The sequence below is a fragment of the Epinephelus lanceolatus genome, chromosome 11 (assembly GCF_041903045.1).
Source record: "Epinephelus lanceolatus isolate andai-2023 chromosome 11, ASM4190304v1, whole genome shotgun sequence".
NCBI lineage: Eukaryota > Metazoa > Chordata > Actinopteri > Perciformes > Serranidae > Epinephelus > Epinephelus lanceolatus.
The window spans coordinates 26,870,914-26,896,323 of NC_135744.1; the positions used below are offsets into that span (position 1 = coordinate 26,870,914).

At 42.4% G+C, this 25,410-nt stretch overlaps 1 protein-coding gene across 2 annotated transcripts; it reads right to left on the reverse strand.

The window, feature by feature from the left end:
• Positions 1 to 401: 401 nt before the first annotated feature.
• LOC117246418 (uncharacterized) lies at positions 402 to 25,025 on the reverse strand. Of its 2 annotated transcripts, none has more exons than XM_033610289.2 (8): positions 24,879 to 25,025; positions 23,604 to 24,149; positions 17,670 to 17,814; positions 17,399 to 17,492; positions 15,306 to 15,344; positions 15,167 to 15,208; positions 13,485 to 13,767; positions 402 to 1,568 (listed from the first exon to the last, which is right to left on the reverse strand). In XM_033610289.2, the coding sequence occupies exons 2-8, from the start codon at positions 23,779 to 23,781 to the stop codon at positions 1,345 to 1,347; spliced, it is 1,005 nt and encodes a 334-aa protein (XP_033466180.2). In that variant the 5' UTR covers positions 23,782 to 24,149; positions 24,879 to 25,025; the 3' UTR covers positions 402 to 1,344. The 2 variants fall into 2 exon arrangements, with proteins under 2 accessions (XP_033466180.2, XP_033466188.2); XM_033610297.2 differs by lacking the exon at positions 24,879 to 25,025 and adding an exon at positions 24,236 to 24,371.
• Between the last annotated feature and the right edge of the window lie 385 nt (positions 25,026 to 25,410).

Sequence of the window (25,410 nt, forward strand, 5' to 3'; positions counted from 1 at the left end):
CTCACAGTTTTAGCAACGGCAAACATTTGAATTTAATTTCAAAGCTTGGGGAGCATTGCTGGAAATTAAGCAAAAAAATGTCTGAGCACAGTAATATCAAGTGTGGGGGTGGATGTGTGGCCCTGCTGAAATTCAAATTTAAATTTTACACTGGCCCTGGTGTAGCATGCAGGTGTATTTGCTCAGGCTGGACATTAAAATTGCATGTATTCTCAGTGAACCAGCCACAAACTTTACAGTGTGTCAATGTTGTGGGTTGTATTTTAATCTCTTCAAACAAGAGCTGAAATAAGAAGTACAATGTTTTATTTTAGTATAGAATAATGAGGGTGAAGGTAAGCTGCATATGCTGAGACAGAGAGGGAGAGAGATGGGAAAAAAACAACACAATAAAAGAAGACTTTTAAGAAGTTGTACAAGTAACACAATTTTATTGTTTCTTTGATTGCACCATACAAGATTGACATCAAAGATAAAAAACATCTTTCATTTTACAAGTGAGCATTGTAGTAACGTTAAATATCCCATTACAAAACGTCTTTCTCCCTACAGAAAATGTAAAAAACAAATAAAAGAAAGAAAGAAAAAGTACAGCCACACATCTCTAAAATAGTACTGAGTAACACAGAGCTGGATTATTTGGCAGCGACTGTCTAACTTGATCCACTGGGAGTGACAGACGATGCATTTGGCACTGTCATTGGTCCACAACAGGTCGCAGTGAGGCTCCTGCCAGGTGGCAGAGGGAGACATACATTGCATTGTGACAAATAAACAACCCTAGAGTATTCCCAAGGAGGAGACAGCAAGATGAAGGAGGACCCTACTGTGCCTTATTCCGCTTGCCCGTGCTCATTCTTTTGTCCTGAACCACACGTGTGTTTGCATGAGCTCATGCAAACCGTCTCATAAGTAATGGAAATAATGTCATTGGTGAGTAAACAATATTGTTTGTACAGAGTTTGCGAATAGGACGAGAAAATGTGTGTGTTTTTTCAACGTGTTACACAAAGTGGAAAGCATCAACATCAAGTGAATACATGTGATAATCATTAATTCCCTGGAAAAATACATCGCCATCAATTGCTTTGGAATTTCTTTCCCACAAAGAGTGTTTACAGTACTGCAGCATCCAAAAATAAAAGAAAACAGTTACATTCAAGCATTTCCATTGCTGTGCTTTTGGAGTGATAGCAACATTGTGAACACCTTTGGAGTTCTCCATCCCATTAACCCACTGGCTGAGGCTCCACATTCAGGGGCACGTATTGTCCAGTGTGGCGTTTTTTTGAATCACTGGGATGCGTGAAGCTGGGTGTGCGTCTGTACATCAGTGCGTGAGGATTACCTGACAGTAGGTGTGGTCGTTAGACGCAGGTGGCCAGGCTTGCTGGGGAGAGGGGGTTTGATGCCACGACTGGGGGTCTGGGTGGGGGTTGTAGTGCTTTCGACGCTGAAGTTTTTCATCAGCTGAGCAACCCGGCCACGCCCTGCACAGGTTGGTGTGCTCCCTGATGAACCGGCCTCCTCTGAGGCAGCCCTCCGAGACACTTCTGAAGCACCAGTGCCTGAGAAAACAGAAGGTCGGATTTCAATGAGAGCTCTAACATGGGTGACAACCTGACAACAATACACAGAGGGGAGATTCATTTAAATGTTTGAAAAAATAAAAGAAAAAATATGACTGTGAAAATGAATAAAATTTAGATTTAGAGTTTGGAGTTTATATTTTGAATATTTCAAAATTGGCTGACAATTGGATGTAAAAACTTAAAATAAAAAATAAAATAAATTGTAATAAAAAACTGTACACAATATATTTTGGGGTTATTTTAGTTACTTAAGTCACCATACTAATTTATGTTGCTACAGAACACTGTGAAAGATGTACAGTAAATTGTAGCTGAAATAATTCCACATTGTTATTTTGGACTTACAGAAATAATTCATATTATTACATATAACAATTATTCCTTTATCATTCACTCTGGCACTTTAAGTATTATTTTACTTATGTATATTCATGTGTACCTTTAAGTTGCTATTTCATGCCCCCTTTGTCTCAGGTGAGAGTAAGAATAACTATAGTTCCTACCTGACGTTGTTTCACTAGGGACAGGTGTTAGTGTGACAGACTCAGGTTAACATGTGCTACAGATGAGTTAAAAGTGAAGCTGGATTTACGCTGTATTTTGGTGTGAATTAAAGAGGATAAATTATTACCCACAAGCCAGAAGGACTGGAATATGCTACCAAAACAAGGAAGTAAGGTTTCAGTGCCATTCGCAGAATCTTTAATACCTAAATTTATTTAAATAAAAATAGACTTTAACTTGTTTTTGTAACTTTATTTGTAACAGCATTTGCAGTTTCCTTGCTTTAAGTGCTATTCTCTGCATTTGCCATAAACTGTACGATCTTGAAATAAACTTTTTTTACTTCCTTAGAGGGATTTTAGCACATAATCATGGCTTCATTTGCATTTTCTCTTCGTTTGTCTCCACATTGTGCATTACAGGACGATTTTCTGGGCTGTGGCCGTCTCCAGGGGACCTTGTTTACTGTAAACTACAGCGGCCAGTGTCTTGTTGCAGCTGGAAACACAACACCTTTTGGGAGCTTGAGAACACAAAATCCAGGTGAAAATCAGTTTAAAACCAATAAACACCAACCCATGTACGGTATTGTTGCTAAAGCAAGACTCCAGTCTTCTCACACTCCCCACTATCATTTCCTCTCTCCAAGTACCGTGCCTGCATTTTTCCTCACACTTTTCTACCTGCTTTTTTCTCCTTTTCATTCGCCTCCCTTTATCCCACTCTGGCTGAGCAGAGGTCATCCTCAGTGGAAGTGTAGTAGGGACACAGCTGGGTGTAGTCGGTGTGTGTGTGTGTGTGCGCTTGCTGAGGTACTGTGTTTGGAAGAGGGTGTAATTGAGGGAGGAATGGAGGGAACAGGAGTAACGGAGGGGAGGGAGGGCCACAGGGACGGCAATGGAGAGCAGACAGACGCTGCTCAGACACCAGAAGGCTTGAGGAGCCACATATTTTTAGCGTCATCCCCGGGGGACAGAGATATGTGAGAGCGCCCGCGTGCGCAGCTACAGACGCACACGAGCTTACACACACACGCACACAAAATAAAGTGAAAACATGCACAGGCGTACACACAGTTTCTAACAGTTGAATTTCAAAAGACACACGCACGTTCTCATGTTACACTCAGGCCAGACACACACACACACACACACACACACACATACACAAACACAAACATGCACCTTTGCACAGCCCTCCTGCTCATGGATTCAGTCACGCATGCAGCCATCTCTGACTATAACACACACACACACACACACACACACACACACACAGAGGTGGGGTACAGCCAAAACCGCACAGGCACTCCCGGGGCCAGCAAACCTTTAAAGCTCTTGATGTCTTGCAGCCATGAAAGTGGGAGACCTAAAGTTGCCTTTAAGCTTGTGTTATTGTTTATTGTTGTTTACTCTCCTTCCTCTCCTCGCTCTCACTCTCTCTTCTCCCTCTCCCTGTGGCTCCAACACCTCCCTCCACCTCCCTCTTCATCTTCCTCTTCCCCCTGTCTTGCCCTGCCTTCCTCTGCCCCCTGACCTGCAGTTCCTGTGTTAATGTCCTCTCGCCGCGCTGCGTGGGCTTGCCTCTGATTGTCTCGTTGTGTTGTGTGGTCACCACGGAAACCTTGGATAGGCTCCAGCAATTGAGGCTGACACACATTCAGGCACGCACCGAGCACACACGTAGTCACACACACACACACACACACACACACACACATACACAGAGACACAGGCGCATACACACTCATGGTCAGAGAGTTTTTTGAGCTCAGAGCCTTGGTGCAGGTCTGAGTGGAATGCTTAATAGAGAGACAGAGAGATAGAAAGAGAAGGAGAGGGAGAACTGGTGGTGTGAGCGTGGACTGGAAAGAAATAATACAAATATATATACACATAACCTTATTTTTCTTGAAGCCAAACCCAAAGACCCTCCCACAGGTAACCTGACTAACCTGTCTTAACACACCCAACAAAAAAAAAAAAGCTTAAATCCCACGCCTTTCTGCCTGAAACTCTCCACAGCAGCTGCACTCTTCGCCCCGTCAGCAGAAACAGTCATTAAAGCTACCTGTGAAAACACCTATTAAAATGAAAGAGAATCTCCGCATTAAATCACTCGTCGAGATTGATTAATCTCCCATTTGAGCTTTCCAACGCCACTCCTCACATCTCAGTCCAGCTCGTAAATGTACAGGGAGGACAAAGAGGAGGGGGCGGGAAGCGGTGTCACTGACCAGGCTAGCACAAAAATTAAAGACCAATCTATCTCTTTAAAGACCTCCACGTCTCTGGCAGAAAGAGAGGAGAGGAGGGGGGTGTCGGGTGAGGAGGTGGGGGGCAGAAGTGGGGCAGAGGGCAGAATTCCCGAGCAGCATGTCTGTGGACTGAAGGGCAGGGAGGAGAGGTGGTGTGTGTGTGTGTGTGTGTAGAAGCAAGGGGGGGTGGCCCTCCTGCGTGGGGGCTGGGGCCCCTGTCACTTATCAGCTCTGGCTGAGCGTCGCCCAGGGCTAGAGTCGGGAAGCAGCGCTGGAATGTGTGTCCTTCCCTCTGAAGGTGAAGAGAGAGGAGAGGAAAGCCGACCGACAGACAGAGAAGGGTTTATAAACACGAACACACGCATACACACATGAACACATACCGCCAGCTGCTGGAGATTGATTCACTTTAATGCTCACGCACATATGCTAAAATCATATAACACACACCTACACTGACTCTACATGCTACCCCATTATCTGATATAATATGTCCATTCACATTCGTTTTTATGCAGATGATACATAACTTACAGAGCTTTTAGTTATCAGTTAGCTACGTCAGTTTTTACAGATCTTAAAGGAAAAATACTAAGTTGTTTTTAGAAGGAGTAGGTTCAAACAGATTTTCACCCCTCTGCTCTAAACAGTTATCTCTCCTGCTGAGGGATGACACTAATCAGTGCAGTTTGCAGTAAATTAGGTCCTCTTGTGACATTGACAGCCCAGAAAAATGCTTCAGGTAAAACACACTGAAGAGAAAAATGGTGCAAAAGAGGGATTAGTAATTCACAAATCATTTGCACTAAATAAATAAACACTTTTCCTGCTTAAAATGCATTATGTTAATGTTTTCCACACTGATTTCTTAAACTCTTTATTTTTTAAATCTAATTTTTACCTGGCTGTAATCAAAACATCTTTAATAATCCATTAGGATAAAAAATAAACATAATAATTTCTCATTTTGAAATATCTTGAATCCTGTGTTTCAGACAACAATAAAGTAGATCACTGCAGATGAAATTAAAAGCGTATTCTATCCCCTAATAATCAAAATACTCACATCACTTTCCTGACATCTGACTCTACATCCTGACAATATCCAGAACTCAACTTTCAACCTGATGATACATTTGACGCTGCCCTCTCCAACACAGTCTCTCTACCTCTCTACCTCTCTCTAACACTGATGCTCTAGGTGCCCCTCCAGAATCAGCTTTGGACGCTCAGGGACAATGTGGCCATTTTACACTCATTTTTATTTTATATTTTTAGGTTTACTTGCTTTGGTTTAGACAATGAAAGTATGTTGTCAGGTTTAGAAGAAAACATCATGGTTTGACTTAAAATAACTATTTTTCTTAACGTAATGTAATGTCATGTGACATACGTCATGTGTGACATAGCCTATGTCAATAACGTAGTATGCTACACATATTAGAACTGTGGTTCCCAACTGGTGGATCGCGATCCAAAAGTGGGTCGTGGGTCCATTCTGAATGGACCTCAAGTGACTCACAAACATGTCAACTTTATTTTATAGTAAAGTGAATTTCTAGCACAGAGCTTTTATTTTGAAGTGCCGTTTTCTGCTGTAGAGTGAGTGACTAACAGACAGCTACGTGACAGAGACAGCAAACTAGCTTGACGACATGGCCAGATGCAAGTATGACGCTGAGTGTATTAAACTGTGTGGACCTTGGACAAATGACTAAGGACAAATCTGGTACCCATGGACAGACCAGTTGGGAATCACTGTATTACATTGTTAGTAAAATAACTCAACTGACTATTGGTTTCACGGGAAACATGAACAGCGGAAAGTCCGGAGTTTGTTCCACTCATCCACCTCCCTCCCTATGCAGACTTTCTCACTCTATATCTCACGCCAACAGAACGGACAATGACCAATTGTTGGTATTTGATGAGTTGAGAGTGAGGCCGGGTTGTCATCTCTGGTTTAAAATAGAGATTAAAAATTTGTTTTTGTCACGGCAATCTCATGGATTTGATGCCAGGAATGTCCTTCCTTTGTTTAATTAATATTTGTTGGACTATAGCCACACCGCGAGCCATTGTTTTGTTACTGTATGTAATGTTTGTACTCCATAGCATGTGATATAGTCGTGAGTCAAATTAATGAAATGAAATGAGAACAACTTATGTTATACTCTGGAGGTCAGAACAAGTACGTCCAGCTCCAGAGGGTACTTGTAAATACACTTAAGCAGATATTTACGTTCATCTTCTACAACTGTTGTGTGGGCCACAGTCTCTGCTCACAGGATGCAGGAATCCTTGTCATTACCCACATTCAAAAGAAAACAGCTGAGGCATGAGCCTTATCCTAATCGGCCTCCTCCTCCCCTTTGGAAACAAGCATCCTGCCATTGTCAAGGACGGACACTCTGTCAGTATTTTTTTGTCCAGAGTCAAGACACATTTATTCAGCACTGTGTTCAGCCCACCTCAACTCCCACCACACCAGCTGTTCCTTTCCCTTTCTTTTCCTGTTCCCTTCATTCGTCTGTTATTCTCTGCCCTGGCATTGCCCGCTGGTCTCATATCCAGCCACCAATGTGGGTGCAGGCACACGCACATAAACACGCCCGTGCAAGCATGATTCATTGGAATTGTATCCTTTGGTTTCTTCTCTCTATCCAGGTTTTAGTCATTTGTGGTCTGTGAAACTGTTTCTGGTCCAATTGATAAATCACCTTAAACACACTGAGCTCACTGCACATGCCTCCACAAACAGACTACAAAACCTACAATGGACTGCCAGGAATGTTCAAACTGAACCAGACACTAAAGGGACGAGAAAAAAAAAGTTTTAGGAATGATTCCCCCTCTTCCCATTCAGCTGTCTTTTAAGGAGTACTTCACCCATGAAGTTATTACTTGTACATCAGTTACTCACCTCATGTTATGCTGAATCGTGAAGGAAACTTTTTTCTCATATGTTTCCACAGTAAACGAAGGATCCAAAAACATAGAAAAGTCTTGATAAATTGGAGTAAATGGGGACCATGTTGAACAACAGCAAAACGATATCAAAATATCTGTTTACAAACCCTGACACAACCTTTGCAGTATAATCTAAGGGTGCATTCAGACCGAGAGTTGTCTTACCTTGGTCCGAATCAGGGACTCATTTTGTTACAAAGATGCGTAATTGCCTAGAGTTTGTTTGTGTTCTCACGGCAGCATTTACAAGCGGACCAGATAAAATGCCTCGTGTGAGAAAGCTGCTCTTAATTGGTCAGAATTTCCATGTGGGTAGAAATCCAGGAAGTAAACAAAACGTTGAAGAAGAGTACACTTGTAAGATAAATGTGACACTTTCTAATGTCACAATGGAGGGACAACTACACAGGTTGATTTTAGCGCTGCTCATCGTGGACTATATTGCTGTCATTGTTCATTTTAGTCAAACCATACAGTTTGAAAACGAGGCGCGGCTCCAACTAGAAAACAATGTTTTGATGCATTGGATGTGCTGAATGTGCATATTAAGGCAGTACAGGAGGAGGTGCACATTAATAATCCTCCAGGACTGTTACATGCTCATGTTTAACCCAAACAATGTGTCATGTGATTGTAGTCTCTTACACAGACGCCGATGACGTCAGCACGCTGGCTGACTCTGTCGTCTGTGGACATTCCCATAGGAATAGAACTAGCGCTGGCTCCCAGCAGCAGTGATGTGATTGGATCCAAATCCGTGTACTTCTGTACTTCCTCGACCAACGGCTGATTAGCTTTGCCTTACACCCGCCTACATCAGAATTGCTGTTCTCCGAATTGTTGTCCGTAGTACAACAGAAAAGGAAGTGTTCAGTGCATCGCAAGAAGAGATTCAAATGGATATGATTTCATTTGATTCAGCTATATTGCAGAGCTGCAACGTCCACACGTGCCATACCTATGGCAACGCCGTCACGTGGTCTGGATATCCCCGCCCATTTCTATTACAAAACAAATAACGAATGTCCCCAGACTCCCATTCTGGGAGGCTGGTCACGCGAGAGTAATGTGACTGCAGCTGGTTCGGATTGAGTTCGGAACATGTTCTCACTACAAACAAACGGCACCAGAGTTCGTTTGTAACCGGACCGAGACCACCTCTTCAAGAAGGTCTCGGTCCGGATGTTTTGGTTGCGCACCCTAGTGTGATTGCTGTGTTCACACCTGCCCAAATGAACTGCACTTAGGGGACAAATGAACCGAGTTTGACTGAACCGAACCAAACAGGGCAGGTGTGAAAGCACCCTAAGTCTCTTTTATCCAGTCGTATGCTTTGACTTCCGAAAACACATGCAAAAACACATACGAGTAGTGTGCATGGGCAACTCTGCTCAGTTGAGCAGTTGAGCAGAGTTCAATCATATGTGCATACCAAAGCAGAAGTGTTTTAAATAGTATTAGTTTCAGCAAAAATGCATGTGTTACGGAAGTACTGAGTGTACAACTGGATGAATGAGACTTGGATTATCCTGCACGAGTTGTGTGAGAGATTGTAAATGGATGTTTTCTATATACGTACTTTTGCTGTTGTTAAACGTGTCCCCCGTTTACTTCAAGTCAACAAGAATTTTCTGGTTTTGGATTTTTTTGTTCACAGTGGAGGCATGAGAGGAAAAAAAAAAAAGTTTTTTCACCAAGTTAACGTAACACAGGCTGACTAATTCATGTACAAATGATCATTTTGAGAGTGAAGTGTTCCTTGAAGGAGTGCCAGAAAACATGCAGGCAAAAGATCCCACACACTCAACCTTGAGGAGTCTGTCGTTGTGTCATTGTATTGAAACAAAGATTGCTGTTGTGGTGTGTTCTTCTGAATGAAATAATACACACCGACAAAATCTGACTTGGATAATGTTAATCTTACAATTCATCTAACTCTGCTTTCATTTCTGACTACAATAGTAAAGCACAGCATTGACCCAGCACAACTTCTCACAATTAGTGTTCAAAGGAAAAGAAAAAGTGCTCTTTCAGCTGCATCAGTCACGCTACATGTGTTTCATTTTCTGTCTGCTTTTTTAGCATTTGTGAGTCACATAAGAGACACTTGTAGTTTTGACATTTAATCTGGGTGGTGCCATTCAACTGTCCCATATAAAGTCTAATGTTCTGTTTAAGCTTCTCTGGATAAAACTCCTGTGCTGTAGGATGAACATATTTCCAGCAGAGGGACCTTATGGAGATCAGGTTTTCTGTCCAACTGGAGTTTTTTTTCTTACACTATCACTGTTTTCCACTGGATGGTGCTAACTTCACCCTCACACTACCCATTTTTCTAAATAACTGGGTCACTGTATGGTGAATGAGTGTTTGGTCAATTCATGAAATTGGGTTCTGTGTTCAGACAGGAAGTCTGGAAATCACAATAAGTCACACAAAATTCAGACAAGGCGCAGTCTGTAAAACATACTGACAGAGCTATAGTGACAATAACATTCATGTCAAGGCCTAAGATATATGAAGAAAAATATCCGTGCTACCTATACAATGAGCGTCTGCATGGACAAAGGCAAAAACAAGCGAGTAACACAGACACAAAGAGAGAGAGACAGACAGATAAGCATACAACAGGTTTGTGGAAAAATGGAATAAAATGGGTAATGCCTGTGAGGTGTGCAGTTAATTGGCTAGTTTTTTAACTACCACTCTCCCCGCATGCCTTTGTGCATTACAGAGTTACCTGTTCTTACTGGTTCAGTGAAGACAAAGACACCAAATACTACAGACAGCACTGTAAAGCTGACAAAAATTTAAATCAAATGGTTAAACTCTCATATGCCTCTCTTCACATGTGCAACAACACTTTCAATCCACCAAAGCATATGACTTCATTTTAACATACTGCTGAATCTTCCTATGCTACTAAATTAAATTGTGGGTAATATTGAGAAACAAAAAGTTGTGTTACTAGATATTTAATTTGTGTGAAATTATTTAATGATCATCCTTTTAAAGGGGCTGTGTGTGACATTCAGAGCATGTCTGTGAGTATGTTTTTATGGATATGAGTAACGCGTTTATGGAGTATCCCGTTCATGTATTTGACCATGTAAAAATCATAATGCGGTTATGAGGAACCCAAATATGCTAGCTGAAGTACTCTGAGAGAAACATGGATGCATATGAGGAATATGAATAATTCGTTCTTCCATGTGCTCATGCAGTCCTATCCCGAATAACCGGTATAAGCCTCATTAACGGGTTATTCATGTCCATCTAATTGCAGTTGTAGATTTAGAGTATGACCCGCGATTGCTGGCACACAGCTCTCAGGTGGCTCAGGTCTCAGTGCATAAACAGTGCTAACAACAGCAACAGTGCTAACAACGACAACACTGCTAACTTCGTTCACCTGGGCGGGGGAATGGGGGGTGGGCGTTACACTTCAGTGACAATGCTGGTCTGTCACTAGGTCGGGATGGCGATATCAGCAGTAACAACCACCATGTGACCACAGTGCAGCGTGGCAGTGATAAGCTAACCAGTGTAAACACACACAGGGACTCACATGCACGTGTAACCAGACTGGCTACCAAAACAAAGAACAGAGAAGCTCAGATTACAACACAAACAGAGGAAATATGACTTTGTTCTGTGCTCTGGATGTCATTACTCCACTATATTTTTACATAGCAAATAGTGGGTTGCTGCTATTTTAATGCTCTGAATGTCACATACACCTCCTTTAATATAACATGCATGCAGGTTTCAGTATAGTATGGTTTTGGATTATATGGGGCATACTAATTATTCCAAATAACTGAATAGCAAGGGAGAAATATAAGATTTTAACTGAGTTAAATACTAACATTTACTATAAAACCCAGCTGTTAGAGAGCATGAAGTTTAGGGAGTTTCCTGTTTCTCATTTCAGCACAAATCCTGTGATATTGCTCGGAAAGACTAGTGCTCCATTTTTTATTAGTCTGTCCTCTAGTAACAGACTTGATCAGGTGACCATGCACCTCAACCAAGCGAGAGTATTTATTGACAATTTCACTGCCTACATGCACCCTTGACAAAAAGAGAGGCTACCAAACAAACAGGTGTGTTGGGGCGATGCAGTAGGACGACACAAATCCCAGTCACAGAAGCTTTTTTCCCCTCTAGGCTGGCCTCTTTTTACTCTGCCAGTCCATAAAGATTCCAGCGGGCTGAGGCACTATTTGGCGAGCACATTAGGTTTGGAGAAATAAATCCTTCTTCCGTGCTGCAGCACTGAGAAACCTATCTAGTAAGAACTTTGTTCAGACTGCTTCTGCTCTCTGCAGCCATTATTGCTCACAGAGAAGAAGTGGAGGAAAGGGTTTCTCTTGTTCGCTCAGTGGCGTGAGGTGACTGTCATGTAAGCTTGATGCAATATTGTGGATTCAATTTTAAACTCACATCTGTGTCCAGTCTTCCTCTGTTATGTAACATCTAACTATAAAACATAACAGAAGTTACACAGTGTGAGTAATGGATATCCTATTTTCAGGGATGTTTTTTATTAGCTGTGTTTATCCACGATGACACCAGCCATCATTAACGTTGCTGTTTGTGTGTTTCTCTGAAAGGGAAGTTGCGCCACTTTCTATGTAAATGTTCAAGTAGTGTTGATGGTAAATGAAACTGATTGAAGCAATAAATTCCTTAGTGCTTGCTAAATTTACGAAGAAAGCTGAATTCGCAGCTGTAAAATCTGTTCTTCCTGCATGCAGCGCTGTCATTTGACATGACAGTGATGTTGCTGGAGGCAAGGTAGAACTACAGACTGGAAGTCGCCAGGTAGCCACAGGCCGTGCTCTAGATGCCGCTCAAAAAAGAACTTCCGTGTTACGTTCCTAGCTATGTTTCCATCAGCAAAAATAAGATCCCAAAATATGAGAAGAAGGACACATTCTACAGTGTTCTGACTGACTCGGATATTGAGCTGTATTTATTTGAGCCGCACTATACGGCTGAAGAAATTCAGCGGGACAAAAGCCGAAGCTGCCTTAGCTGTGAAAGAGACTATGGCCGACAGGGACCCTCCAGAGCTTGAGCTGCTGAGAGCAAACACTGAACGCTGGTGCCTTTGCTCAAATTGCCCTCCGTTGCCAACAGAGCCTTAATCATTCTGCTGCAACAAATTTCAGGGTGGGCAGTTTTTGTTGAATGCGGTCATCAACGCCAATCCCGGGAGAGCCCGTGTGTGCGTTCTCTGTGTTACTCTGCATTTAAGTTTTTACTCCTCACTTGGACAGAGGTGAGCTGGAGACCTTCTTAAGGATCCTGAAGATAAACTGGAAAAGACAACCAAGGCCAGCAGGGCCGAGGGGGCAGATGATGTAAGCTGTAGGCAACTGTGAGCTGATTTGTTGAGTTGCCTCTCAATAAAATGCTCTAAGTAATTTAAGTTGGGTTTTTATTTTGAACGTAAAAAATGGAGGGAGTACACACTGTGAAAATAATGGACTGTTACTGTCTTGGTTCACGCTGTTTCAGACTATGGAGAGTCCTTGTTTCTATTTTGTTACCTGCAGAAGTAAAGGCACGACTTACAAACCATGGCGACATTATGGTTTGGCCAACAAAGTAATAGCTATGGGCGTTAGAAGCCCGTGCACAATGCAACCTGGTACACAAGGGCATAGATTTCGTTTAAACTTTGGGAGGGACTTGAAACCAAGTTCTGAGCACCAGACGCTTCATTTCCTGCATTCTGGTGAATTTTTCTGCATCAGTTTATGGTGTAAATGTGAAAGTCCTTTGCTATTTTCATGCTTTGCACCATGCACATGTCCTTAATATTGAAGGGGCCATGTCCCCTGCAACCCCCCTAAATCTTCACCTATGGTACACGTAGGTGCAGGCACGACCCTGTGAACAGGACAACTCAGCTGTCCGTGTAATATAGCACGCACAAGCGATTTATTGCTTCAGTCAACGAAATTTACTATCAACACTGACTGGACATCCACATGAAAGGTGGCAAATTTTCCCTTTAATTCGCCGGCAAAGAAAGACTGCGGCCTGGACGAAATATTAGCTCATTTAATGGACGTAGAGGAAGACTTTCTTTCTTTCTGTTAACATCAGACCCATCCTGTACCCTTCCCCATGACGCCATGCTCACTCACCTTTCCCACTCTGCTGTTCCTGGGGCTTCTGAGAGTCCTGTGAGTGCAGGCCACCTTTGGTTGATCCAGAGTCTATTTTGACAGCGCTGCTGGGGGAAGGGGCCGGTGTGGCGGTGGCCAGCCTCAGATTTGCCATGCCGGGTCTTGTGTTGACAGAGCCTGGTGCTGCATTTGCAGAAGCTGGTCTCACACTGACAGGGCTCGCTCTCATGGGAGGCCTGGAGCAGATGGAGGGCTGGGGAACTGACTTCTCCTCAGTTGCACTGGCTGACTTCGACTCGGGCTGCAGAGGGGAGAGTGACAAAAGAGGACAGAGGAGCGCGATCAGTGTTGACAGCTAATTCACATACAGTGGAATTACTGTCATGTTTGATTAAATCATTGGATAAATGATTCACCAAATTACAGTTCTCCAGTGACTACACTGCACCGTAATGAAACACACAGAACTATGACCACTGATTAAGAGTTTAAGGATGTGTAGGGAGAAAATTATAAGGTGACTTGGAAATCAAGCAGCCTCGCTAATCTTCCTTCCTCATCTTACGCCTTCTTAATCAACAATCTCACTCTCTCCTCCTCTCTCAGGCTGACTCCTTCCCTCTCTAAATCAACTGGAGAAAACCTGCAGCAGGGCTAGCAACAGCCACTAATACATCTGCAGCACCAAACCAGCCCCTTCCTGTTTCCAGAGACAAATCACTCTACCTACAAACAAGACATTCAACAAAATAATGAATCTTGTAAGGGGAGGCTCAGGCTGTCAGACCGGCCAAACCTCCTAAGGTGTTCATTGTCACATCGGCATGAGTTGCCCAGAGATGTGTTAGGGCCTGTAATATAGAGAGGCTGGTATAGATATAAGGCAAGTGAGGAAGTGAGGGAGAGACGTCTCCTTCTGTGGCAAAGAGGAGGGGAAAAACAGAGAACAGAGGAAAGCTCACGCGCCCAAACCTCAAGAGACTATCCCACAATCCCATCCATCTGCGACTGACGCATTCTCTATCTCTGGCGTTTTAATTCCCTGATCAAGTTCATCAACCATCTGTTCTAGGGCAGTCCAGAAATCCTGCCTTGCCTCTGTGATTCAGCTGTTCTCGCAGCGCGTGTCACCTGCACACACACTCACACACACACGCACACAGACACACACTTGCGTGCACATAAACACAGCAAGGGAAGGAAAGCGAGGGGAGATGGAGAGCACACTCCCCAGACAACCCAAGGCTGGGGCGATGATGGAGCCAGTGGGAGGACAGTTCAGTTCAGCTGTTCCCCGGAGAGAGCTGTGAGGGGTGCGGCGGCTCAGGCGAGCGGGAGCACAGGGAGGGAGAATGCTGGGAGAAAGATGATCTGCAGAGAGGCTGGGAGTGAGGGGACAGCTGGCCTAACCACCATTTCCTGTTACTCACAGAGGGTGGGACTGCCATGAAAAGACACGTAGGCGCTCTAAAGCCACATTTCAAAAGAGCTGAAGAGTGGATTGCTACACTGTTAATCACACCTTGCTGGGGTATGCGTGGATGTGTTTTGAAATAGGTTACTCAATGCAGATGACACTAAAACACAAACTGTTCTAAGCTTTATAAACCACCTTGAAATAAGAGCAGGAAGATATTTTAAATGCTAAAAAACTGGATTGCAGCAACTGTAAAGTAAAAAAAAACTACAGTCACAAATACCTTCTCTGCTGCTGGAGGTGATGAATGCTCACTCACTGACACCTGTGGGTTTAACAAAGACATTACATGAGTGTTACAGGCCATGATGCAAACCACAGAGCACAGAGCTCAATTACAGCAGGCAGTTGCTCCAACTCACCGGCAGAGGGAGTAAAGTGCTCGTTTCCTCACATTTCCCCTGTTGGGAGAGACAGTGCCATGTTAGATGATACCAGAGGCGACACGTCATCCTCCTTAACTTTCAGTTCAGTACTTAAATGAGCAGGAAAGAGCAGAGCGAGCGAGTTAAGTAAGAGTTATAATCATATCAGAAATATATTGCAAATATTCTGAGACATGTCTGTGCAGTGCGTGTGTTAATGTGGCTGCAGGATAATCAGTGACTGTCTGAGATGCTCGCGTTTCCGCCGAGTGAGCATCAGCGCGCAGCTTTAGCTCCGAGAAGCATCGTGGTCAGGCCAGATGAGACCGTCCACCCCGGCGCTCGCTCTGGCTCACTGTGTGCACGGTTGCCATGACAACGCAGCAAATCTCTTTTTAAGATAGCGTGAAAAAAAAAGAGCCCCCGCACCCTCCTATCACACCCCACCCCCCCACCCCCCCCAACTCCAAAATCAACAGCTCACACACCGCCAAGAACACACACACACACACACACACACACACACACACACACACACACACACACACACACCATCGCCCTGGAAATTATGCACTGTGAGTGCTTATTTTGACACAAAATAACGACTGGAATTAATAGGGCTACATACATTTTTCTTCCACCAGTTATGCTCAGAAGCCTAATTGATAGTTTTCGCAAACTGCACTGCAGGTAAGAGAAGTGAAAATTGAGTCATGGAGGTGTTATGTTTGGGATGGATGTGTTGAATTAAGGAGGCGAGGGAAGAAGAACTTTGGTACAAGTTTATCAGTCTTAATCATTTTCACATTTTTGCATCTTTACATTCACATACAGACTAGTAAATATTTAAATAACATCATTTTCCTCCTTGATTATCCTTGGCCCAGTTTTTCTGTAAGTAATCTGATCAGATCAAATCTTGATGGGATGAAAATGGGTTGTTCTAAAGGAACAAAAGGATTTTGAAATCAGATTAGATCTTGTAATCCAGTCTTGCTTTTGATCTGGATCAAACCTTCAGTATGTTTTGTTCAAAACTTTTGAGTAGGATTGGGACACCTTTAATCCAAAAAAATGGGATTATCCTGATCCCATCAGAAGTGTGGTTTCAGGGTGGATACATATAAAGTTATTTATATTTTGCACTTGATTTGTTTACCAGTTACTGTAATAAAGTTAATAAAGTATTGGGCAAAAAAAGGATGTTGTCCCTATAGAATAATCCCCCAAATAGCTGTCAAAATCAAACACAAAATATTTAAAGTTACAAGCTCAAACATCTCTGTTTTGTTCTCTTTGATGGCATCTAAGGCGATAAGCGGTAATTGCAGTGTGTTAGTTGGCAGCCTGTCTACATTGTCATTTAAAGCACTGGTTATCTGGATTTGGTCATCTTGAAAAGTTTGTATCTGGATCAGGGAGATCCAATCCAATGCTAATCCAAGATGGATTAGCTGGGCATGGGATTTCAAAATCTGGACCAGTCTAATCCAGATTAAATTTCTTGAACAACTGGGTCCTGGTGTCAGTGAGGATACACACTTCACACGCTTTCTGTAATTTGTCTCTTTTCTCTAAATAGACTCCCCTGGGTTTTTTTTCTCACAGCCTATGTTAGAAGCTATGGGTACCTATCTTACATTTATGATGTATGAAAAAAACATATTTTTCTTTGTAGTCATCTCAATTTATTTTATGTTTTTATCATTATTAATGTGCTTTACCTGTCATGTTATTATCCAGGTCACATGACTGCCTCCCATTGGCTGCTGCTACTATACAGGTGAGATAACACTCCTACAGTGGTTGAAACATGTAAGCTTTTTTTTAATGATTTAGTCACTACAATTAAGGCTTTTTAATATTTCCTTTCAGACTGATATTATTTATTTAATTTTTATATAATTTGCAGTGCCTCAATTTTTTTCTCATTTTCCAAAAGCACCTGACACACTTTTGATCTATGTTTGACTATACAGAGCAACCACTCATCTCCTTTTCCTAAGGATTTTCCTTTATCAGGTTCTTTGGTTTCATCACCTAACAATGAGACCAGGAGGCAGTAATATTACAGACAAACAGCTACACACCTTTAAATTCAGTGAGATCCCAGGTTGTGTTTTAGGAGGAAGGTTCTCTCTGGCAGGTTCTGAGTTTTTTCTGCTCTTCAAGATGGTTTGATGGCTGTAAAACACATCACATCATATATCTTTATATATACGGTACACATATTATCTTTTATAATGCCATTAAGTTCACAACAGAAACCCCTGATAATCCAACAATAACCCTGGTACAGTATGATATGATAATGATAGCCCTGGTAATCCAACATTTAACACTGTCTGTGTGGTATATTACTTTGTATTATTCTGAAGAGTCGGCGTCTTCTTTTCTCCAAATCCCGAGCAGATGAATTTGGAGCTCAGCTCATCCACCTCCCCAATCACAATGACCGCCACGTCTCCGTCCCGGCCGAGCAGCCAGCTCACATTCTTACTGTTGGCTGGAGGTAACACACAAACACACGCAAAATATGAATTAGTCTGCTACTGAAACACAGAGCATGGACATATTTATAAATGAAAATCATGCAAAGAGCAAAAGGCAGGGTAAAGAGAGGAAAAGTGAAACCATAGTATGATATTTTTACAGGACATATAATCAATCAAAATCACACATTATAATAGAACATTTTTTTATGTGATAGGTGTCCTCTTTAGTCATTTGCCAAAACTTGCTTGGTTTTTATCAAAAATATTACTATCCTACTTTCTCTGCAGTGGTGTCCCCAGAGATTTTTTGTAGTGGTGGCCAGATGGGGCCACTGAAAATTTTGCAGCGGCACAGCAAAATCAAAAGCCATTACTGAGCTTCAAGGAATTCTGTTTTACTGTTGTAATAGGCTGGTTCAAAACTATGACAGCTAAGCTATACTGTGTTTTCTTTATTTTTAAGTTACTGTTACCAATTACCAGACGTGCACAGACTAATACCGGTAAACATTTTCAGTTCCAAAGCAATCCAGTTTTATTGTGTCATGTCTCTACACATGTTAGGCAACTGCTGGTCATCCTATTCCTTAAAAAGACAAATATACAGCTTTAATTTGAAGGAGTACTTTGACTGTAAGGAACAAAACATTTACTGGAAATAAGCCTTTTAAAGTTTAGAAGAGACTCGCAGGTGCCCATAGAATTTATTTTCATTCCAATAACTTAAGGTGAGAGTTCAGAGGACCCCTCTGAAAATAGCCATGCAACTTTTTTCCACATCAAAATGTAGCATAACTTAGGCACAACTGTATCAGGGTGGCCCTGGCCCCTCCAGACCCCACTGTTTCTCTGACCTATTTAGGAATTTGAAAGCCATCATTTCTAAACATTTATTATTATTATTTTTGTAATTTACTTTTTATTGGCTTTTAACATTAAACCTCAGCTGTATGCGTACACCACATGTTCATGTTTGTCACAGATGCCAATGTGAGCTTTTCAGAGGCACGAATACAGAGCCAAAGGAAGAAAAAAAACTATAAAAACCAAATATAACAAGGGAAACTATGAACAGTTAGGGAGTGACCCTTTCCTTACAATATACTCAATGATTTGTGAAAATAACGTCAGGCCTATGGGGTTTTACATAGCTGACCTATTTTTCGCATCAGGCAACAAATTGTACTGTTTTAAAGTTGACGAATGCTGTTTTCTCCTCCATTTTGTAAATGTCCATTGTAATATCTGTCAATACGTTTACTGTTGGGCTCTCCTGTGATATCCATTTCCTGGTAAGAGTCTTTTTCCAGCCAACAGCATTCGACCATTGAGGTATACGACCAACAAATACAAACTTCTAAACAATTATTTTGAAATACTGTATATTCATGATCTCTCAGATTATCAGTTGTAGCTCGTGTAGCTCTGAAATAAAACTGTCGTCGTCGTCAAGTGTCTCTGACAAATTGAGGCTGCTGTTGTGTTTATAGACAGACAGGTGCAACAGCTGGTGGATCCAGAGAAGCAGCTCACAAATGCATGAGACGGCATCTTCTTATAGATGATATAAGCAGAGTTGACAGGGGAAAACACTGCCCTGGTTTTGTATACTTATACTTGTGAGGACCTTAACTGTTTTCATTCCCTAATCTGAACTAATTACAACGCCCAATCCCAACTGCTAACTGAAATATCACTAAATGAGATCTTGTGTTACACTCTCCTTACTTGTTTATTTTTGTGAGGACACTGAGTCCCCATACAAGCACAATAGGGCACACAGACTTCCACAACATACAGCAATGTCACTGCTTTGTGACTAATGTTTAGGAGCATAAAGAAGTCACTTCACATTGGAAAAAAACAGACATGGGCTCAGAGGGTGAGAGCTCGTTGGGTGGAAAACAGGATAACATACTTTCATAGCAAACTGGTTTTGCCAGCTTGCCCTGTGGTTTGCATTGTGGCATACCAGGATGACTACGAAAACACAGCAGTCAGAGCATACCTTGGTAAACAGGTTATTAGCGCGATCTGACAGCTAAAACCACAACACTATTGTCATGTGCAAGTGAGATTGATGTCAGCTGAGCACAGGGATATTTAAAAGATTAGTGTGTTGGCATGTGTCCTACTGTAATAGACAGTTTTAAAACACAATTACTTTTTCCATATGTGAAGAACAATGCTAAGATAACTAAGAAAAAGGTCACAGAAACAAAACACTGAGCCACGTCTCTGCCTCATGTGAGGCTCACCAGTTTTCAGTCAACATAAACACACACACGCAAACACGCCAGCATATGAGTCAGAGCACATCAACACAAATGACCATAAAGTCAGCCTAACCACCGCAAAAAGTCCCATGATCAAAAAGGCCAAAGGCTGAAACTGTTAACAGCAGCTGAGAGAGACTCCGGCTTCATTTTCTGTGCATAAAAACAAACTTCACATGAGTTCTCCCACAAGGCCATCTAGATACAATCAAACTCTTTCTTTGTTTTTCAACACACATACATTTCCTGCATGCTTCCTGTTTCGCTCCCTGCTAATTGTTTAAGGGATCCAGTCTTGACTCACTTCCTATTTTTACACAGAAACACAGATCCATCCACCATTTCCTCCGCGCTGCAGACGGAGCGAGAGAGCCTGTGTGGAGAAGAGTTGTGTGACCATGTGATCTCAGCCTGCAGTCTCCATCCAGCCTCCTAAAGACAGCTGCATCGGTCATTAAGAGATAGAAAGAGCACTGTTCTCTCACTCTGCACCACAGTTGATAGTAAGTGCTTTGTTATTAGACAGGACGAGACAGATCGCATTACTATGTCAATCAAAGTTAATGCACCAACTGCAGTGTGCCATTAACTGATTTTAAAGGCACAGTTCAGCCCCAAATCAAAAATACAGGTTTTTCCTCTTACCTGTAGTGATATGTATCAGTCTAGATTGTTTCGGTGTGAGCTGCAGAGTGTTGGAGATATCGACCACAGAGACGTCTGCCGTCTCTTGAATATAATGGAACTAGATGGTACTCGGCTTGTGGTGCTCAAAGTGCAACAGTAGCCATGTTTCCATCAGCCTGTTTAGATGCGCATCTAGAATAATTCGAATTAAAATCCCCTGATTCGCACAAACTAAAATACGCTCGCTTTAGCCGGGTTTTGGTCGATTTGAAAAAATGTTGATTCGCAAAACGGGGGATGGAAACATTTATGTTCGAATTAAGTCTGACGTAGCGCACCTCTCTCCATGGTGATATCCATACTCCGAGTCGGGAAGGCGGTAATGCATTTACAATCTGGTTGCCAACCGCCAGAAAACGTAGAAGAAGAAGAATGCGAGACTTGTTTTGTTTCCGGTTCTGTGGAAAACTCGCGTTCATAGTTTTCACCAAAGTCCATACATTTAATGGAAACAGGATTCGTTTTTCTTTTAATGCACATTTCCCAATGATTCAAATCACTTTTGGATGGAAACATAGCTAGTAATGTCTCCTTCCAGAAATCATGACCCAGTTACTCAAGATAATCCACAGAACTTGTTGTGAGCAGTTTCACGTAGGAACTATTTTCTTTCCACCTAACTACACCTGCCAACTGTATCAGCAAAAAGAAAGAAGTGTGAAACTACTACTGGATGAGGGGCTCGTGCTCGTGACAGTGCAAAAATCTTAAACATTAATGGCATCCTCCTTGGTTGAGCTGTAACATTGGTTAGCTCAGTTGTGCTAGTTTAGCTATCAGTAGATGCTTCCTTCTGTGCCATGATACCATTAGCGGTTGTAGTTCAATAGAATATTTTGTTTGCATTCTGTTCGATTTGCTGTACCTTGCTGTGTGCAATCAACAGGGCAATTAGTTGCCAACTTTGAATATCTGCTTCAGTGATGGTATTTTATCTTTATTTTATTTTTATTGTTCTTTGTATTTCTTAAAAGTGTCTCATTTTATTTGCTTCAATCATGCATAGTTTTAAATCTGGGATCAACCATGTAAAGCACTTTATTTGTAAAGCGCTTCTCAAAGCCCCTGAACACAGATATGCAAAAGGCCCCACCACTTTTCCTACAAAGGAGCAAAACGAACAGACCTTGCGGTGGTTTTGCCTCTTTGTCGTTGTTGTTGTTTTGTGTATATTGTGTCTTTTTTTGGTTGTTTTGTGTCACCTTATGGTTGTTTTCCCACTCTTATAGTTATTTGTGTTTCTTTGCACCTCTCTCTGGTCATTTTGAGTCTCTTCCTGGTCGGTAACATGAATGACATGAAGGCAAAGGGGGCCCCTGGGCCTGTGCCTTGTAGGCTTCTTCAATAATCCATCCATGGTTCCTACATGAAACTGCTCACAACAAGGTCTGTAGATTATCTTGAGTAACCATTGCTGTTTTGTTTTTTTTCAGCACCTCAAGCCGAGTGCCATCTAGTTCCTTTATGTTCAAGAGAAGGCAGACATCTCTAACACTCGGCAACTCACACCAAAACAATCTAGATTTATAAACAGCACTACAGGTAAGAGAACAATTATGTGTTTTTTTTTATTTTGGGCTGAACTGTCCCTTTACGTAACATTCAAATGAGTTCTCAGCAGCTGGTGTTTTCTTCAGTAGTTCCTCATCTACAGTAAAAGTCCATCTTTGGCATATAAAAACAGAACAGTCAGTTATGTCAGAGTCATAACACCACACGGTTCTCATACAACTACTTGCTACCACTAAAGGAAAAATGCAGACAGGCGAGATTCTGTAGTATGCGTCAAACCAGTTTGAGGACAGACTTACAGCCTCCTGAGTTTCTGGTTGTTGTGTTTGTTTGATTGCTGCATGTATACTGTTGACTCCTTCTGAGGAGGGGCCAATTCCTGATGAACCCATTTACCGTCCACACTGCCTCTGCATTTCCTCCTCGCGGGTATTTTTATTTCTTTTTAACTAGTTTCAATCAAATGCACATTCCAGACATGATTGACACCTCTGACCTAGTGAATATCCTTCTCTGTCGCTCTCAGGCTCGCGATGCGTGGTGTGACTGGGAACAAAATGATCTGAGTGAGAGCCTGAGGGCAAAACATGTTCATGTGAACACATACACAGACCGCCACATACTTAACATTCACCATCACAGTTGCATTTCTTAAACACTCTTAATACATGCCTCTTCTAATACGCTCATCTCAGGATGAATATTATTTTCCCATGACATCTACACTACTTTGCTTGTGTAAATGTTAATATCATCTGTGAGTGTGATGTCAACATGAATCCACCCACATCATTAATCCGCTATAATTGTTTAGGACTTAAGATATAAATAGAACTTCATATCAGTGAAGTATAAATGCTCTTGGGTTTCTGTCTGTATACCGCGCTGCATTCCAGACACTTTAATGCGGAGCAGCTGGTGTTTGTTAGCCTAAGTTTGTACTTCAGGAAACTTTAAACTTGCCAAATGGACTTCAGGTAAACGCTGTGCCTGTCGTGGCAAACAGCTGTTAGGGTGACAGGGAACATGAGCTCCAGCAGTGACACTACATCCAGCAGGAAATGATGTCTGTCACAACCAATGCACGCATACTTCTGCACTGCTTAGTAAGTCTCTGTTAGGTAACTCACAGCGGACTACGCAGACATCTTGACTAAAAAAAGATTCAGTTTAATCCTTGAAAGGGGGACAGATGGCTTTATGACAGAAGTTTAAAACAGTCTTGGATGCTTGAAAAACTTGCTGCTACACCCTGTGGCAGTGGATAAACAGGAAGAAGAAAGGTTCACAGAGGTGAGGTGGCGGTGATGTGTTGGCGTGGTTACCTTTTTTTGGCTTTGTCCGTTTGTCCCCCCCTTCTCTCTCCAGTTTCTCCTCCTGTTCCTTCCAGCGCCGCACCTGCTCCTGGCGCATTTTCAGGAACAGAGTCTTTTTCTGGTCCTCGTTAAGAGCGTTGAGCACATCGGGGTCGATGTACATGTCCTTTAAGATCTGCTGCAGCATGTTGGCGGCTGAGTGGTGGGCGTACTTGGTACCACCTGACCAAGCTGTCTGAGGTAGGAGACACTGTCCTTTGGCCAGCGGCTTCTTGAGGTGGACAGTGTTGGTTTATAGTCTCATGGCATCAGAAGACTTTCACGGACTTCTTTACAGTGAAATCACTCTCATTTACTCACATAAACTCCTTTTGGCGAATCAAGGCGCATGCCCATCCTCACACACGCTTTTGTACAGGAGGTACAATCTCACGCATACATCCACTCACACACACTCACACAAAATCCTGTTTCCGTTCTGTGTTGTGCTGACAGTTTCCCCACCCTACTAAGATGTCAGTGTCCTTTGTCTTTGGAGGTCATCATTGGGACAGTCTAAAAGAAAAAAAAAAACAGAGAACACTTGAAGCAATCAAAGATTATGTTGTGCCCTATAGATTCCAAGTTTTTCTTGATCCCACCTCTGTCACAGTCAGAAACTTTTTCCTTCCAGTCATTCCTTTGGAGAGTCTGTTTCAGTCAGCTATCATGTCCCTCCCTTCATGAATACGGAAGAGCCCAGACCCTGTTTCTAAACTGACAGAGAAACTGCAGCCCAGAATGGGAGGAGATTCCAAAGGAATGGGACTGTTTCTGTCATCAGTGACCCACCTCCCTCCTCCCTCCTCCCTCCTCCTCCTCCCTAACACACATCCCTTCCCAAACCCATGTTCCTTTCTCCCCCAAAACTCCCACGAGATAGCGGCACCATTTTAACATGGTCAGCTCCTAGTTGTAAGAGAAAAAAAACACAAACACCACAACAGGGTCATAGCCCAGGACAGCATGAGCCGGTTTCTCTAACAAGGGGATTGAAATGGACTCCTCCAATCACAGTGGGTAGTTAAACAATGGCTACCACATAAGCAGCACTTGGAGGGAAAGAAAGCTTGCCTCAGACTGAGAACTATCACAGTGGTGGAATACAGATTGGTGTCTGCTAAACGCATTGTAGGGTGCACAGAAGGAAACCCGTGGAAAGGGGGGGAAAGTGAACGCAGACAGGAAGTGATAGAAAACAAAAGGGAGTTGTAAGAGAAGAGTAGAATTTGCTCAAGTACTCACAGTGGGATGTAGACAGCCGCTCCACCACAGCAGAGTATGCTAACTAAGCTGAGAGAGAGTCAGAGCGCCTGTGGGTCCTCCTTGTCTTTGTGTGTATGACTGGGCTGATGACATCACAGCATTCCATAATCTCCGTCCCTCCTTCTCTCTCTCTCTCTGTCTCTCTCTGTCTGACACACACTCACATACACTAACACACACTTTATTTCTTCTTTAAAAAGGGGGAAGAGAGCAGTTCAGGAAGTTGACCTCATAGATTTAGGAAGCTGTAGAAAAAAGGGCGTAAAATCCTAAACGCTAAACTTTCAAGCTCCTTTCCTATAACGGCTCTCAGCCACAAAAACTCTCCCACATTTTTTTTTTACATCAAGACTGCATTTAAAAATAAAGTTGGTACAAACATGGGACATTACCAACTCTTACGTAGTCATAGCCTATAGACATTTTTTTTTTTTAAATACTCACAATTTTTTCAATTCTGTAAACTTTATCGGCATGAAATTTCATATGTGTTGTCAAAGCACAGATACAA

Excerpts from the sequence above, each read along its gene's own strand:
- LOC117246418 (XM_033610289.2), bottom strand. The coding sequence starts at position 23,781 with ATGCTGCAGCAGATCTTAAAGGACATGTACATCGACCCCGATGTGCTC. Across the intron at positions 17,815-23,603 it reads ACGGACAAAGCCAAAAAAAG|CCAACAGTAAGAATGTGAGC; the intron begins GTAACCACGCCA and ends TGTTACCTCCAG. Across the intron at positions 15,345-17,398 it reads GGATCTCACTGAATTTAAAG|GGGAAATGTGAGGAAACGAG; the intron begins GTGTGTAGCTGT and ends CTCTCCCAACAG.